Raw genomic sequence first — 19152 nt, forward strand, 5'->3', positions numbered from 1 at the left:
ATATCAAGAAGCTGATTAAACAGCATGATCATTACACAGGTGCACCTTGTGCCGGGGCCACTCTAAAATGTGCAGTTCTGTTACACAACAGGGATTAACACGGTTAACCGGGATCATTTCACGAAAAAATAAAATGACAAGACCTGAGAAATTACAATATTTTCTAATGCAATTCTACAAAATACACAACATGTGCAGCAGTAGATTGGCCAAAAATAAAATTGCACATTATAACAGGTTGTCACATGGAAGCCATTAGCCTAGCATATTTACTTCATACAAAGTCGGCAAATTCAAAGCACACGCATAATTGACACTGCCAGTCCGAATGCAGATGAAATTTCACATCAGAACTAAACCTCGAGCCCAGGCCTGGTCCGACAGAGAAATTAAAATGAGCTCCAACCCGAAAAAAATAACAGCTTTTTAGAAAGACTGCTGAACAATTAATCAAATGGCCACCTGGACCATTTACATTGACGAACCCCCCCCCCCCCTTGCAACTCGCTGTTTATTATCTACAGTCGTATGAAAAAGTTTGGGCACCCCTGACAATTTCCATGATTTCCATTTATAAATAATTGGGTGTTTGGATCAGCAATTTCATTTTGATCTATCAAATAACTATTTCAGTAGTGAAATGAGGTTTATTGGATTAACAGAAAATGTGCAATATGCATCAAAACAAAATTAGACAGGTGCATAAATTTGGGCACCCCAATAGAAAAATCACATCAATATTTAGTAGTAGCCTCCTTTTGCTAAAATAACAGCCTCTAGACGCTTCCCATAGCCTCTAATGAGTGTCTGGATTCTGGATGAAGGTATTTTGGACCATTCCTCCTTACAAAACATCTCCAGTTCAGTTAGGTTTGATGGTTGCCGAGCATGGACAGCCCGCTTCAAATCATCCCACAGATTCTCAATGATATTCAGGTCTGGGGACTGGGATGGCCATTCCAGAACATTGTACTTGTACCTCTGCATAAATGCCCAGGTAGATTTTGAGCAGTGTTTTGGGCCATTGTCTTGTTGAAATATCCAGCGCCGGCGTAACTTCAACTTTGTGACTGATTCTTCAACATTATTATAATATCTGCTGATATTGAGTGGAATCCGTGCGACCCTCAACTTTAACAAGATTCCCAGTACCGGCACTGGCCACACAGCCCCACAGCATGATGGAACCCCCACCAAATTTTACTGTGGGTAGCAAGTGTTTTTCTTGGAACGCTGTTTTCTTTTGCCGCCATGCATAACATCCCTTGTTATGACCAAATAACTCAATCTTTGTTTCATCAGTCCAAGCACCTTATTCCAAAATGAAGCTGGCTTGTCCAAATGTGCGTTTGCATACCTCAAGTGACTCTGTTTGTGGCGTGTGTGCAGAAAAGGCTTCTTCCGCATCACTCTCCCATACAGCTTCTCCTTGTGCAAAGTGTGCTGAATTGTTGAACGATGCACAGTGACACCATCTGCAGCAAGATGACGTTGTAGGTCTTTGGAGGTGGTCTGTGGGCTGTTTTTGACCGTTCTCACCATCCTTCGCCTTTGCCTCTCCGATATTTTACTTGGCCTGACACTTCTGGCCTTAACAAGAACTGTGCCTGTGGTCTTCCATTTCCTCACTATGTTCCTCACAGTGGACACTGACAGCTTAAATCTCTGCGATAGCTTTTTGTAGCCTTCCTCTAAACCATAATGTTGAACAATCTTTGTTTTCAGGTCATTTGAGAGTTGTTTTGAGGCCTCCTCTCTTCAGAGGAGAGTCAAAGAGAACAACAACTTGCAATTGGCCACCTTAAATACCTTTTCTCATGATTGGATGCACTTGTCTATGAAGTTCAAGGCTTAATGAGCTCACCAAACCCATTGTGTGTTCCAATTAATCAGTGCTAAGTAGTTACAGGTATTCAAATCAACAGAATGACAAGGGTGCCCACATTTTTGCATAGACTATTTTTCACATCTGATTTAATTTCATACAACTTAATATTGCTACACTAAAAATCTTTGTCTGGACAATACCCCAGTACTCAGCTTTTATTAGAAAATGAATGGCATGCCACTGATCATTTTCTGTGACGACAGAGTAAATTATTATGCAGCCTCAGGGGTGCCCAAACTTTTTCATACGACTGTATGTATAGTCACTTTACAAATTACCTCGACTAACATATACCCCCACACATTAACTTGGTACTGGTACCCCCTGTATATAGCTTTGTTATTGTTCTGTCATTTTCTTGTCTTCATTTTTTATTTATCTAATAAATATTTCAACTATATTTCTTGAACTGCATTGTTGGTTAAGGGCTTGTAAATAAGCATTTCATGGTAATGTCTACACCTGTTGTATTCAGCGCATGTGACAAAACATTTAATTTGAAAACAGTAGGTTATATTGATTTTAACTGGTGTTGAGGACAACGCGGTGAAGTCGGTCGGCAGTTGGGCCAAGAAAAAGCACAGAAGAGAGGAAAACCCACCTTAGTTATGATCAACTGAATGATGACAATATTGGAATAAAGTAAACTAATGCCATTGAAGGCATGTATCAAATTCTTGCTTACACTCCGTCATATGCAACCGTTATACTAATTTAAAGCAATAGTCGCGTGTGGCCACCTTGATGATCATTTCCGCACCATTTTGACTGGTGTTGTCAATATGAGAGCTTCGGTAGCTAATGTGATCAACAAACAGTATGAGAGTAGATATGGACATTGTGTTTCTTTTTAACAGAGTTGGTCTTCGTTAAGATTAGAGGTCGACCGATTTCAAGTTTTCATAACAAATCGGTGGTAATCGGCAGTTTTGGACGCCGATTACAATGAAACCCACGAGGAGACTGCGTGGCAGGCTGATCTCCTGTTACGCGGGTGCAGCAAGGAGCCAAGGTAAGTTACTAGCTAGCATTAAACTTATCTTATAAAAAACAATGAATCTTAACATAATCATTAGTTAACTACACATGGTTGATGATATTACTAGTTTATCTAGCTTGTCCTGCGTTGCATATAATCGATGCGGTGCCTGTTCATTTATCATTGAATCACAGCCTACTTCGCCAAACGGGTGATGATTTAACAAAAGCGCATTCGCCTCAGGGTATATGCAGCAGTTTGGGCTGCCTGGCTCGTTGAACTGTGTGAAGACCATTTCTTCCTAACAAAGACCGTAATTAATTTGCCAGAATTTTACATAATTATGACATAACATCGTGTTTTTATTCTATTATAATTAAGTCTATGATTTGATAGAGCAGTCTGACTGAGCGGTGGTAGGCAGCAGCAGGCTCGTAAGCATTCATTCAAACAGCACTTTCCTGCGTTTGCCAGCAGCTCTTCGCAATGCTTGAAGCACAGCACTGTTTATGACTTCAAGCCTATCAACTCCTGAGATTAGGCTGGCAATACTATAGTGCCTATAAGTACATCCAATAGTCAAAGGTATATGATATACAAATGGTATAGAGAGAAATAGTCGACGCGTCATAATTCCTATAATAACTACAACCTAAAACTTCTTACCTGGGAATATTGAAGACTCATGTTAAAAGGAACCACCAGCTTTCATATGTTCTCATGTACTGAGCAAGGAACTTAAATTTTTAGCTTTCTTACATGGCACATATTGCACTTTTACTTTCTTCTCCAACACTGTGTTTTTGCATTATTTAAATCAAATTTAACAGGTTTCATTATTTATTTGAGACTAAATTGATTTATGTATTATACTAAGTTAAAATAGGTGTTCATTCGGTATCGTTGTAATTGTCATCACTACAAATATATATTAAAAAAATATATAAAAAGCAGTTTAATTGGTCCTTCAATAATCGGTATCGGCGTTGAAAAATCATAAAATCGGTCGACCTCTAGTTAAGATATTTAAACAATTTCCTCTTATCTACCCGTTGTTCATGAGCTGATGCGCTATCTGTATCATCATTAACTCAATTCTGCCAAATAGAATACATTCTGTCATTCATTGGAGGTTATCTAGCAAACTATTTGACTTTTATTTGACTGCCGTTACAAGGTTTGAATGATTCGATAACGCCTACTTGGGATTCGCTCTGTGCTTCCTGAGGGCGCTCTGTGTAGAGATAGCCTAGGCCTACTGGTGAAATGCGCCATAGAGGAACATGATAAATCCCTGAATTTTGAATGGCCTGTTTTGCAATTCGCAACAATATTATTGGTGCTAAGCATCACTCTACCATTACTAAATATCAGTTTCACTTGCTGTGAAATATTTACATAGTGGCACAGCCAAGATAGCAATATGGCTCACCGACAATCTTCTATTGGGAGAACCCTAGTGACCACGCTTAAATGGTCACTTGCAATTTTTGCGGTATTTCCCGGGACTCTCGGGATAAATAAGAATTATTCCCGGTATTGAAACTTGGTTGATTTTCTGGAAAATATTCATCCTGCGACAGACATCTCAAGTTGAGGGAGCGGGCAATTGGCATGCTGACTGCAGGAATGTCCACCAGAGCTGTTGCCAGAGAATTTTCTGTTAATTTCTCTACCATAAGCCGCCTCCAGCGTTGTTTTTGAGAATTTGGCAGTACGTCCAACCGGCATTAAAACCGCAGGCCACGTGTAACCATGCCAGCCCAGGACCTCTACATCCGGCTTCTTCGCCTACAGGATCATCTGAGACCAGCTACCAGGACAACTGATGAAAATGTTGGTTTGCAGAACCAAAGAATTTCTGCACAAACTGTCAGAAGCCGTCTGTATGCTCATCTTGCTAACCAGGGGTCTTGACCTGAATGCAGTTCGGCATCATAACCAACTTCAGTGGGTAAATGCTCACCTTCGATGGCCACTGGCATGCTGGAAAGTGTGCTCTTCACGTATGAATCTCGGTTTCAACTGTACCGGTGGCGTGTGGGCGAGCGGTTTCCTGATGTCAACATTGTGAACTGAGTGCCCCATGGTGGCGGTGGGGTTATGGTATGGGCAGGCATAAGCTACGGACAATGAATACAATTGCATTTCATTGACGGCAGTTTGAATTCACAGAGATACCGTGATGAGATCCTGAGGTCCATTGGAGTGCCATTCATCCACCGCCATTAATCTCATGTTTCAGCATGATAATGCACGACGGACCCATTCTGCAAGGATCTGTAAACAATTCCTGGAAGCTGAAAATGTCCCAGTTTTTCCATGGTCTGCATACTCACCAGACATGTCACCCATTGAGCCTGTTTGGGAAGCTCTGGGTCGACGTGTACAACGGCGTGTTCCAGTTCCTGACAATATCAGCAACTTTGCACAGCCATTGAACAGGAGTGGGACAACAATCCACAGGCCACAATCAAAACCCTGATCAACTCTGTGAAGGAGAAGTGTTGCGCTGCATGAGCTAAATGGTGGTCACACCAGATACTGACTGGTATTCGGATCCACGCCCAAAGCTTTTTTTTTTTTCTTTTTTTTTAAGTTATCTGTGACTAACAGATGCATCTGTATTCCCAGTCATGTGAAATCCATAGATTAGGGCCTAATGAATTGATTCCAATTGACTGATTTCCTTATATGAACTGTAACTCAGTAAAATCTTTGAAATGGTTGCGTTTATATTTTTGTTCAGTGTATATGAGTTGTGTGACCCATTCCTTATATTCCTGACAGTCTAGTGTGCTAACCAAAACATTTATCAGTGAATCATTACGTTACCTAGGCAACAGCACAATCATGCTGAACTGGAGTAGTACCAAGAGAGGAATTATTGTTTGTATAACAAACATAGAAACAACACAATCGATTTCAATGCGACAAGGCTAATATTCTTCAGTTCATCCACTTAGACATCCCTAAGGCTGGTCTCATTCATCTAGTCCAAATGACCAGAGCTGTTTATCCCTATAGCGATCCGTTTCTAAGGACACCGGGTCAATAGCATCATAGGGTATGGTTCTAGAGGGGCTGACTACGGTGTCTTGTTCCTCTGCATTTCTGGAGGACATGGTGAAGACCATTGTATTCCGACAGGTGGCTTCACTCCTACGTGACGCTCGTCTCTCAACGGACAGGTGAAAAACTGCAATCTGACATAAGATAATGAGTGTAGCCTACCTGTTCTTCATATTGCTCTACTTTCACCGGAGTAAACTGGTCCACGTTGTACTGTGCAAAAGCACTACAGAATCAAAACAGAAAACCAGGTACAAGCTTAAAAATCAGTGTCAGTAGTCAAATACTTCCTGGAGAAACAATGACTATTTCAGAGTTGTCAATAGTACATTCACTCCATGTAGTAGATTGTCTATGACGTCAACTGACCACAAGTCTGAGTCCCTTTGACAGTACAGAGTGTCGACTTACTGCGCTGCACCTTCCCTGAGAAGATTGTCATTGTTGAGCAGCAATCGTACATCTGTGGGGGAGAACAGAACCACATGTCAGAGCTCAGAAACCTACAGCAAACACACAGAAGGATTCACAAAAAAAAATAACTGCACACACACACCTAGCATGGGGCTAAAACTGAAAAATCACACACACACAGACAGAGACAGAGAGAGACAGAGAGAGACAGAGAGAGACAGAGAGAGACAGAGAGAGACAGACAGAGAGAGAGAGAGAGACCATTAGAAACATAGAGAGAAAGAGAGAGACTTAGAATGAGGTTAAAGAAGACATGACAAGCTGACACAAAGTAAAGGGCTGTGAAATCAAAAGAGATGAAAGGAGAAGCGATGGCACATTGGTAGCGGGGAGTGTGTGTGAGTGTTTGGCTGCGATAAGGAGGCGCAGACAGCCCCCCCAGCGCTCCTCAGTGACAAAGCTAATCATGATGGGGGGCAGGATTATACGCATGCACAGCCCTCGGAATCCATCCAATAAACAGATCATCTTTAAGCCCTCTCCCCAACACACACTTATCCTCTCAATTCCTCCCCTCTTTTCACAACCTCATCTCACTGTCAGCTGCTTAAAGGAGGCTCCCCTGTCCTGTGACAGTGTGTCACATTTTTAACAGAGGCAGTGTGTTAAAGTTCAGACACACCGGTAGGGATTGTCTAACGTTTGCTGCACACAGTACTTAGCACCTCTGAACACTGTCGGCAGTCAATCTCGTTTGCGTTCACACAGCAAAGACCTTGAAGTCATCAGCCACCAAAATACACCAAACCAGAAGGTGGCAGGAGTGTTGTTTGGCAATGCATGTTCGTGTTGCTTATGGTCTAGATTCCAATGTTAGCTTGGTAGTGTTGGGGTAGGTTCCTTGTCGATCATTTTCTTATTGGTGAAATCAGCAATCAGACAATATCTTTAAGTAAATCTATCAAAAACCTTTATTAATGCAATTGCAGACAGAAGTTGACAATGGGAATATAGCACGCATGTTTCCGTGTAAGTTCTGCAAAATAGGAAAGGGTTCAAGTTGCTTTAATATGCTTGCAGTCAACCTCTAGTGATGTAACTGCCTACGTCAACACCTTCTACTCATGAGACCAAGCCCATGCATATACAGTTATACAAACTTGAAGGAGAGACAATAGTTCCAGTGTTTTCTAAGGGCTCAGCAGTAATTCTCCACTCCCCAAATTGCTTTATAGTGGTATGTCTCACTAGTCTCTTATCTCTTTCACTCCCCTGCAGGGTTCTGTGTCTATGAATCTCTTTTAGCCCTGAGGCGCTTTCTCACAGACACCCTGTTTTGACTGCAATAACTCACATATCTCAGACCGTTTCTTATAAGAAGCAGAGAATAGAAAATAACAATATTAAACCTTATAATGCATATATATATATTGCTAATCTGTAGTCCAGGACCCTATAAATGTAGTGGGAGAGGGGTCTTACAGCCCTTCCCCTTAACACAACATAAGCATAATCAATTATTATAATACATCAATCATTTGGTGCAGCCCCATTCATGACCCCAAGGTGACCCCCCATCAGTAGCTAGCTGCGCTAAATGTTGCTATTTTGTAGAAAGCCCTTGTTGATACTAGCCAGATGACCAAAGATAGATAACGAAGAAACAAAATGTACTCTCCATAATCCCGTAGTGCCAGTGCCAATTCCACATCCAAATGTTTAGCTAGCCCACTAACGTTAGCATATTCGCTAACTAGCCCAACATGGCTAGCTACAGGCACTAACACAGGCAGCTGTTTCATGGAAACTATCTAATCCACTTTAATTATAATGTCAATACTAGCTACAGTGTTTAGCTAGCTTGGAGGAAGTATTCAGTGTTGTGTGCATTGTATCTGTGCACTTAGCTAGCTACCATTGCATATGAAGTCTGATTGGCTAATCTGTGGCTGTACAGAGAAAATGCCCCCTTTCCTTCATTTTTGTTGTCACTCCTGTTTGTTTCCCCCATGTGGGGGTTCGTGCTTTGTGATTGGCTCAAAGTCAAGTTGTCGGCCTCTGACGAGCATTGCGATTCTACAAGTAGAAACGATAGGTTCGTCGCTACCGGGTCGGCACGTAGCAGGTACAGCAAAATGAACTACGCGAGAAATGTCAGCGGAACTGCTTTTATGCATAAACATTAACATCGTATCGAAGTAAACGTTGAGTCACGCGATGACATGTAGTGTGGTCCTCCCACTATGACTTTGAAAAAGCATGCAGTTTATTCAACTACAGATTAAATAAATTATGAACTTCACAGGGTGTTAAAAGTACAAGGTGATGAGCTTGATGCTCCTTTACAATAAATATCTAGGGTCTTATTCTGGTGACATGATAATCGACGTTGGAAAAATTATAATCTCACCCTTTTGTCCATATATTCTCATCATGTAGGATATACGCAGATAGTGAGTGCTGTTGGCTAGAGAGCATGTGCCAATACCAGCGTGGGTAGACTCGCTATATAACGCAAAACAAATTGTGAGAAAATCATCAGTAGAGCTGAAAATGTGATGGAAACCCATTTAACTTTTATTCAGTACAGTGGATTTAACCGCAAAATGTATTTTTATGTGCACTGTCATCACGCACAGCCTTTAAATCTGCAGCAATTCAATTTGATGGAACAATCTCTGGTGGGGATATTGTTTTTATGCAGATTTTAGAATATTTGCATAAAATCTGTTGTCAATTGGATGGAAACCTAGAGTGTGTGCTAATTAGTCCCTGGGTTTTTGTCCGTCCACCGGCATGTGCGTGTTCATATGCACTGGGCTGAGGCCTCAGTGAGGAAGAGCTGCCCTACTGACTGTATGACCCAGTCTGGCTTGGTGATGACTAGGGCTGTGGCGGTCATGACATTTTGTCACCCGGTGATTGGCAAGCAAATAACTGCCGGTTTCGCGATAGTTGACTGTTAACTAACCAAAAAAAAACGATTTAGCATCTCCTTGCTTCCACGCCATAAATCCGTGTAATATAGCATACGCAATCACAATAAATCGATTATTTTAGACAAGTCTATAAAGAAACACGAAGAAAATGTAGTCTATTTCAAAAGAAAAGCATACTCCCGAGTTGTCCTTATATTAGGCCCTGATTTGGCTATGCCATATGTCTGTGGGCTACATTAATTAAAATGAGCAGACAAGATTAGCTTAGAAAGGATATTTTCTCCAATCGATTTGAGGGAGTGCGAACACACGGCTATTCTGTGTTGAGCAGTTAAAGAAACAGCTACTCCAATATGCTTTAATTGAATTATTAATGTAACTTTAGTTGTGATACTAACGGTGGACTATATGTTTTGATTTTTCATACATTCTAAGGCTGCATGATGCGACTAATGATGATTTGAAAAAGTCACATGAGCTCTGCTTTGTTTTTTTTGCACAGGCTGTAGACAATGTCTGTCATTCACAATTTGACAAGCACTTTGAGAATCTTGTTTCTCATGGTCTGAGAGTCTAGGTGACTTTTGGCAAATTCCAAGCGGGCTGCTATGTGCCTTTTACTGAGGACTAGCTTCCGTCTGGCCAATACCTTAAAAGGCCTGATTGGTGGAGTGCTGCAGAGATGGGAGAACCTTCCAGAAGGACAACCATCTCCAAAGAGGAACTCTGGAGCTCTGTCAGTGACCATCGGGTTCTTGGTCACCTCCCTGACCAAGGCCCTTCTCCCCAGATTGTGGTGGTGGTGTCCAAACTTCTTCCATTTATGAATGATGGAGGCCACTGTGTTCTTGGGGACCTTTAATGCTGCAGACATTTTTTGGTACCCTTCCCCAGATCTGTTCCTCTATGGACAATTCTTTCGATCGCATGGCTTGGTTTTTGCTCTGACATGCACTTTCAGCTAAGTGACCTTATACAAACAGGCGTGTGCCTTTGCAAATTATGTCCAATCTATTGAATTTACCACAGCTGGATTCCAATCAAGTTGTAGAAACATCAAGGATGATCAATGGAAATAGGATGCACTGAGCTCAATTTCGAGTCTCATAGCAAAGGGTCTGAATACTTACAGTACCAGCCATAAGTTTGGACAACATCTACTCAGTCAAGGGTTTCTCTTTATTTTTAGGATTTCTCTACAACGTAGAATAACAGTGCAGACATCAAAACAATGAAAAATCACATATGGAATCATGTGTCACCAAAAAAAAGTGTTAAATCAAAAATATATTTTATATTTGAGATTCTTCAAAATAGCCACCCTTTGCCTCGATGACAGCTTTGCATACTCTTGGCATTCTCTCAACCAGCTTCATGAGGAATGCTTTTCCAACAGTCTTGAAGGAGTTCCCACATATGCTGAGCACTTGTTAGCTGCTTTTCCTTCACACTGCGGTCCAACTCATCCCAAACCATCTCAATTGGGTCGAGGTCGGGTGATTGTGGAGGCCAGGTCATCTGATGCAGAACTCCATCACTCTCCTTCTTGGTCAAATTGCCCTTACACAACCTGGAGGTGTGTTTTGGGGGTAATTTTCCAGTTGAAAAACAAATTATAGTGGGACTAAGCGCAAACCAGATGGGATGGTGTATCGCTGCATAATGCTGTGGTAGCCATGCTGGTTAAAGTGTGCCTTGAATTCTAAATAAATCACAGACGGTGCTTTGCTGGTGACACTGCCACACCATAATACCTCCTCCTCCATGCTTCAAGGTGGGAACCACACATGCGGAGATCATCCGTTCACCTACTCTGCGGCTCACAAAGACACGGCGGTTGGAACCAATTTTTTTTAATTTAGACTCTGTAACGTAACAAAATGTGGAAAAAGTCAAGGGGTCTGAATACTTTCCGAATGCACTGTAAATATTCCAATCATAGTCTGGTAAAGTTGTGGGATGCAATAGATCCCAAATTAATGTAACCACTAGCATCAAAAAACCTGTTTCAAGCAATGAGCCCGATGCAACAGTTGAGAACGTTTAACTTAAAATGTTAATACAGTGGCAAGAAAAATTATGTGAACCCTTTGGAATTACCTGGATTTCTGCATCAATTTAGATCTGATCTTCATCTCAGTCACCACAATAGACAGTGTGCTTAAACTAATAACACCTGGTATATTTCTTGTCTATATTGAATACATTTAAACATTCACAGTGTAGGTTAGAAAAAGTATGTGAACCCCGAGGCTAACGACCTGAGATTGGAGATATTGGTTAGAGCTGCCCTGCCCTACAAAAAACACTCACAAAATTAGAATTTGCTATTTCACAAGAAGCATTGCCTGATGTGAACCATGCCTCGAACAAAAGAGATCTCAGAAGACCCAAGATAAAGGATTGTTGACTTGCATAAAGCTGGAAAGGGTTACAAAAGTATCTCTAAAAGCCTTGATGTACATCAGTCCAATGTAAGACAAATTGTCTATAAATGGAGAAAGTTCAGCACTGTTGCTACTCTACCTCAAGAGCACAGCGCAGAATGCTCAATGACGTTAAGAAGAATGAGTGTCAGCTAAAGACTTACAGAAATCTCTGGAACATGCTAACATCTCTGTTGATGAGTCTACGATACGTAAAACACTGAACAAGAATGGTGTTCATGGGAGGACACCACGGAAGAAGTCACTACTGTCCAAAAAAAAACAAAAAAACTATGCTGCATGTTTGAAGATCGCAAAAGAGCATCTGGATGTTCCACAGCGCTACTGTCAAAATATTCTGTGGACAGATAAAACTAAAAATGTAGTTGTTTGGAAGGAACACACAACACTAAGTGGGGAGGGAAAAAAAGCTGGCCTGCTTGAGGTCATCTTGCAGGGCTCTGGCAGTGCACCTCCTTGCACAAAGGCGGAGGTAGCGGTCCTGCTGCTGGGTTGTTGCCCTCCTACGGCCTCCTCCACGTCTCCTGATGTACTGGCCTGTCTCCTGGTAGCGCCTCCATGCTCTGGACACTACGCTGACAGACACAGCAAACCTTTTTGCCACAGCTCGCATTGATGTGCCATCCTGGATGAACTGCACTACCTGAGCCACTTGTGTGGGTTGTAGACTCCGTCTCATGCTACCACTAGAGTGAGAGCACCGCCAGCATTCAAAAGTGACCAAAACATCAGCCAGGAAGCATAGGAACTGAGAAGTGGTCTGTGGTCACCACCTGCAGAATCGCTCCTTTTTTGGGGGTGTCTTGCTAATTGCCTATAATTTCCACCTTTTGTCTATTCCATTTGCACAACAGCATGTGAAATTTATTGTCAATCAGTGTTGCTTCCTAAGTGGACAGTTTGATTTCACAGAAGTGTGATTGACTTGGAGTTACATTGTGTTGTTTAAGTGTTCCCTTTATTTTTTTGAGCAGTGTATATATATATATATATATATATATATAAATAAAAAGGTGTATTTTTATGGTGAAAATTATCTTCCTCAAACTTGAAACTCAAGCACTGCTTATGTATGCCAGTTAGGCTCAACACCCATTGTAAAGCTGATTAATGTGCTTCGTTTTAAGAAGTTATTTGGCCACTTTAGTTGTGATACAAACCTGGAAAAAGTTTTAAAAAAGCATGCGCTGTTTCTTGCCTCATGCTGGGCATCATTCACAAGTCATAACATATCATTCATAAGTGATCGGCTAATATTGGCACCCCTCACACTCTTGATTTAATCTGGTATTAACATATACTAAATAATATGTGTGAAATTTGTTTTGATTTAAAAATGGACCATTATCATGCACCTATCTCTAAACAGGGGCAGCGGGGGAAAAACACATCATCCACCTAAATAGCGAATGGATGACGCTTTTCCCATGGTTCATTTTCATGTCAGCCAGGTAGGCTATACTCCTGTTGTAAAGACAAGCAATGTGCTTCATATTAGGTGAGAAATACATATAGTAGGCCTAGCCTATAGAAAGCTGATGGGATCTTCTTTTTAACAGAGGCAATCACTGTTCTCACGTAGGTGCATAGCCTAAATAAATGTTGTGCAACATGAGCACTCATTAAGTGTTTGATTAGATTTGCGATTACATTTGCATTGATGTCAAAGTGATTAGAGGGACAATAGAGTGCTGAGTACCTGGCAGTTAGCACGTTTGGTAAGCTATTAACTTCACTAGGGTAGGGGGCAGCATTTGGAATTTTGGATGAAATGCATGCCCAAATGAAACTGCCTGCTTCTCAGGCCCAGAAGATATGATATCCATTTAACTGGTAGATTTGGATAGAAAACTCTAAAGTTTCCAAAACTGTTAAAATAGTGTCTGAGTATAACAGAACTGATTTGGCAGGCTTAAACCTGAGAAAAATCCAGTCAGGAAGTCGTTTTTTTTGTTGGTTTTGTAGTTTTCTATTCAATGCCGTTATAGTATCCATTGACTTAGTACTCAAATTGCAGTTTCTATGCCTTCCACTAGATGTCAACAGTCTTTAGAATTTGTTTCAGGCTTGTAACCTGAAAAATGAGAAAGTAAGAGCAGTCTGAATGAGTGGACCCTAAAATGTCACAGAGCTTTTTAATGCGCGCAACCGAGAGAGTGCCTTTCTTGTTTACCTTTTAAATTGACAACGTTATTGTGTGGTTGACATATTATCAATTATTTTGCTAAAAACAACCTGAAGGATTGAATATAAACATTGTTTGACATGTTTCTATGAACTTTACGGATACAATTTAGATTTTTTTGTTTTCCTGTTTTGACTGCATTTGAGCCTGTGGATTACTGAAGAAAACGCGAACAAAACTGAGGTTTTTGGATATAAAGAGACTTTATCGAACAAAAGGAACATTTGAGTAAATGAATGTCTGCTGATTGCAACCATATGAAGATCATCAAAGGTAAGCAATTAATTTTATCTCTATTTCTGATTTGTGTAACTGTCCTACTTGGCTGGTTACTGTTTGTAATGATTTGTCTAGTGGGCTATGTTCTCAAATAATCGTAAGGTATGCTTTCGCCGTAAAGTATTTTTTAAATCTGACACAGTGGTTGGATTCACAAGAAGTTAATCTTTAAACCTATGTAAAATATGTTTTGTTTTCTGAATTTTTATAATGAGTATTTCTGTATTTGAATTTGGCGCACAGCAGTTTCACTGGCTGTTGAAGAGGTGGGACGCTAACGTCTCACGTACCCAAGGGAGGTTAATGACCATCAGCAGCATCAGAGCTGGGAGAAGCCTAATTACTATGACTAAACAGTCACGTGGAATTTGACTGCAGTCATGACCCATGACCGCTGGTGTGGCGGTAACACGGTCACCGTAACAGCCCTAGTGATGACTGGTCTGCCATTCATGCTTTATGTTAGCAGTATAGGCCTAGTGCACATTCTGAGGGGGATATGGGCCAGCTACGTGTCAAACTTTGTTGACACGCCCCCCTCAGAGAGAGAGAGAGACAGCTAAATGGGAGCTCTCACATTTTTCAACATGTTTTTTTACAAAAGGATAGATTTGGAGTTAGATAAACTTGGATTATTTAGACAGGTACATATGCATGCTGCTACCCTCCACAGCATGGCCTTAAGCTCCAGATCAAAACTCCAAACCTACAACCTCATTTTGACCAGAATTAACCAGAGATTACTGCTTCCAATGTTCTTTTTCCAAGCTATACAGAAGGCATGTCTCCCCCTGTCCGGTACAGTACCCCCACCACACTCACCCCGAACGTTCGCTCGCCTCCAGCACACACGCACTGTTGTGATTTGTCATAGACGCTTGCTAAAAAACTTCCTTCATGAACTGGCCTCTGTAAAATGGTATAGAATCAGTGTGATCCCCTCTGTCGAAGACACCTTCTTTTTTGATATTTTCAGAGGTATTGTTAACAAACAAGTCCCCATAAAGAAAATGAGAATTAAAAACAGGTTCAGCCCCTGGTTCAACCGTGATCTTGCAGAGTTACTCCACCTCAAGAATTGCATTTGGCGAAACGCTCGGCGCACGCATACGCGGGCTGACTGGCTATTGTTCAGGCAAATGAGAAATACGTGCACTCAGGCTATCCAGGAAGGCCAAAGTTAGTTCCTTTAAGGATCAGTTCTCTCTGTGTGGGTCTAACCCCAGGAAGTTCTGGAAAACAGTTAAAGACCTGGAGAATTAACCCTCCTCCTCATAGCTGACCATGTCCCTTAATGTTGATGAGGTGGTAGTTACTGACAATAAGCACATGGCTGAGCTCTTTAAATCACCACTTCATTAAGTCAGGATTCCTATTTGACTCAGCCATGCCTCCTTGCCCGTCCTACATTTCCTCATCTCCCACCCCTTCTAATGCGACTATCCCTGATGCTTCTCCCTTTTTCCCACTGCCCCGCTACAAAGTTTCTCCCTGCAGGCAGTCACAGAGTCCGAGGTGCTAAAGGAGCTCCTTAACTTCTTTGGGGTGGGAGCAGTATTTTCATGAAAAGCATGCCCAGAGTAAACAGCCTGCTACAAAGCCATAAAAGCTAGACATGCATATTATTAGTAGATTTGGATAGAAAACACTCTGAAGTTTCTAAAACTGTTTGAATGATGTCTGTGAGTATAACAGAACTCATATGGCAGGCAAAAACCTGAGAAAAAATCCAACCAGGAAGTGGGAAATCTGAGGTTGGTCGATTTTCAACTCAGCTCCTATTGAAGATACAGTAGGATATTGGTAATGTTGCACTTCTTAAGGCTTCCACTAGATGTCAACAGTCGTTAGAACCTTGTCTGATGCCTCTACTGTTTAGTGGGGCCGAAGGAGAGAGGAATGAGTCAGGTCTCCCATGAGGTGACCATGATCTGACCATGCGCGTTCACGTGAGAGCGAGCTCTGTTCCATCGCAATTCTGAAGACACAGGAATACTCCGGTTGGAACATTATTGAAGAATTATGTTAAAAACATCCTAAAGATTGATTCAATACTTCGTTTGTCATGTTTTTACGGACTGTAATATAACTTTTTTAACTTTTCGTCCGTACTTTCCGCTGGACCTGCCCGCACGTCGTGAGTTTGGAAAGTGTACTGAACGCTAGAACAACAAGGAGGAATTTGTACATAAATGATGGACATCATCGAACAAAACAAACATTTATTGTGGAACCTGGATTCCTGGGAGTGCATTCTGATGAAGATCATCAAAGGTAAGTGAATGTTTATAATGTTATTTCTGACTTCTGTTGACTGCATAATATGGCGGCTATATGTGTCTTGATTGGGCTCTGAGCGCCAACTCAGATTATTGCATGGTTTGCTTTTTTCGTAAAGCTTTTTTGAAATCTGACACAGCGGTTGCATTAAGGAGAAGTGCATCTAAAATTCCATGCATAACAGTTGAGTATTCCTGTAAATTGAGTAACATATGAGTATTCCTGTAAATTGATGTGGCTCTCTGCAAAATCAAAGGATGTTTTGTGACTTCTGAACGTAAGGCGCCAATGTAAACTCGGATTTTTGGAAATCAATATGAACTTTACCGAACAAATATACATGTATTGTGTAACATAAAGTCCTATGAGTGTCATCTGATGAAGATCATCAAAGGTTAGTGATTAATTTTATCTATATTTCTGCTTTTTGTGAATCTTCTCTTTGGCTGGAAAAATGGCTGTGTTATTCTGTGAAAAGGCACTCACCTAACAATCGTTTGGTTGGCTTTCGTCGTAAAGCCTTTTTGAAATTGGACACTGTGGCTGGATTTACAACAAGTGTATCTTTAAAATGGTGTAAAATACATGTGTGTTTGAGGAATTTTAATGATGGGATTTCTGTTGTTTTGAATTTGGCGCCCTGCAGTGTCACTGGCTGTTGAAGAGGTGGGATGCTACCGTCTCACGTACCCTAGAGAGGTTAAACTTCACCCCAAAAAAACATCTGGGTCAGATGGTTTTGACCCTTTCTTCAAGGTTGCTGCCCCTATCATCGCAAAGCCAATCTCCAACCTTTTTAACCGGTCTCTCCTTTCTGGGGAGGTTCCCATTGCTTGGAAGGCAGCCACAGTTAATCCTTTATTTAAAAAGGGGGAGATCAAGCTGATCCTAACTGTTACAGGCCTATTTCTATTTTGCCCTGCTTATCAAAAGTGTTGTAAAAACTTGTCAATAATCAACTGACTGACTTTGATGTCTATAGTATTCTCTCGGGTATGCAATCTGGTTTCCGCTCAGGTTATGGATGTGTCACTGCAACCTTAAAAAGGTCCTCAATGTCACCATTGCCCTTGATTCTAAGCAATATTGTGCTGCTATTTTTATTGACCTGGCCAAAGCTTTTGATATGGTAGACCATACCCTTTTTGCGGGCCGGCTAAGGAGTATTGGTGTCTCTGAGGGGTCTTTGGCCTGGTTTACTAACTACCTCTCTCAAAGAGTGCAGTGTATAAAGTAAGAAAATCTGCTGTCTCAGCCACTGTCTGTCACCAAGGGAGTACCCCAAGGCTCAATCCTAGGCCCCACGTTCTTCTCAATTTACATCAACAACATAGCTTAGGCAGTAGGAAGCTCTCTCATCCATTTATATGCAGATGGCACAGTCTTATACCCAGCCGGTCCCTCCCCGGATTTTGTGTTAAATGCTCTACAGCAAAGCTTTCTTAATGTCCAACAAGCTTTCTCCACCCTTAACCTTGTACTGAACACCTCCAAAACAAAGTTCATGTGGTTTGGTTAGAAGAATGCCCCTCTTCCCACAGACGTTATTACTACCTCTGAGGGTTTTAGAGCTTAAGGTAGTCACCGCATACAAGTACTTGGAAGTATGGCTAGATGGTGCACTGTCCTCTCAGCACATATCAAAGCTGCAGGCTAAAGTTAAATCTAGACTTGGTTTCCTCTATCGTAATCGCTCCTCTTTCACCCCAGCTGCCAAACTAACCCTGATTCAGATGACCATCCTACCCATGCTAGATTACGGAGACGTAATTTATAGATCGACAGGTAAGGGTGCTCTCGAGCGGCTAGATGGCCTTTACCATTCGGCCATCAGATTTGCCACCAATGCTTCTTATAGGACACATCACTGCACTCTATACTCCTCTGTAAACTGGTCATCTCTGTATACCCGTCGCAAGACCTACTGGTTGATGCTTATTTATAAAACCCTCTTAGGCCTCACTCCCCCCTATCTGAGATATCTACTGCAGCCCTGATACTCCACATTCAACACCCGTTCTGCCAGTCACATTCTGTTAAAGGTCCCCAAAAGCACACACATCCCTGGGTCGCTCCTCTTTTCAGTTCGCTGCAGCTAGCCACTGGAACGAGCTGTAACAAACACTCAAACTGGACAGTTTTATCTAAATCTCTTCATTCAAAGACTCAAATCATGGACACTCTTACTGACCGTTGTGGCTGCTTTGTGTGATGTAACGTTGTCTCTACCTTCTTGACCTTGGTGCTGTTGACTTTTCCCAATAATGTTTGGTCCATGTTTTTGTGCTGCTACCATGTTGTGTTGCTACCATGCTTTGTTGTTATGTGTTGCTGCCTTATGTTGTCGTCTTAGGTCTCGCTTTATGTAGTGTTGTGTCTCTCTTGTTGTGATGTGTGTTTTGTCTTATATTTATATTGTATTTTTTTTAAATCCCAGGCCCCCGTCCCCGCAGCAGGCCTTTTGGTAGGCCGTCATTGTAAATAAGAATTTGTTCTTAACTGACTTGCCTAGTTAAATAAGGGTTCAATTAAATTAAAAAAACAAGGCTCACCTCTCTTTCAGAGCTGATAGTTAAGAAAACTAGAGAAGGCTCTGTATGTGTGAGTGTTAGCTAGATGCTAAGAGAGAAGGCTCTGTATGTGTGAGTGTTAGCTAGATGCTAAGAGAG

General features: G+C 41.5%; 1 protein-coding gene across 1 annotated transcript in view; it reads right to left on the minus strand.

Moving 5' to 3' along the window:
* LOC129866589 (F-actin-capping protein subunit alpha-2-like) overlaps positions 1-19152 on the minus strand; it is a 48023-nt gene that overhangs the window by 8538 nt on the left and 20333 nt on the right. The window contains exons 3-4 of the mRNA XM_055939337.1: positions 6351-6402; positions 6102-6165 (exon numbers count right to left, since the gene is read on the minus strand). Coding sequence (XP_055795312.1) covers positions 6102-6165; positions 6351-6402 — 116 coding nt within the window. The remainder of the gene's footprint in view (positions 1-6101; positions 6166-6350; positions 6403-19152) is intronic.

This window comes from Salvelinus fontinalis, chromosome 12, assembly GCF_029448725.1.
Source record: "Salvelinus fontinalis isolate EN_2023a chromosome 12, ASM2944872v1, whole genome shotgun sequence".
Taxonomy (NCBI): domain Eukaryota; kingdom Metazoa; phylum Chordata; class Actinopteri; order Salmoniformes; family Salmonidae; genus Salvelinus; species Salvelinus fontinalis.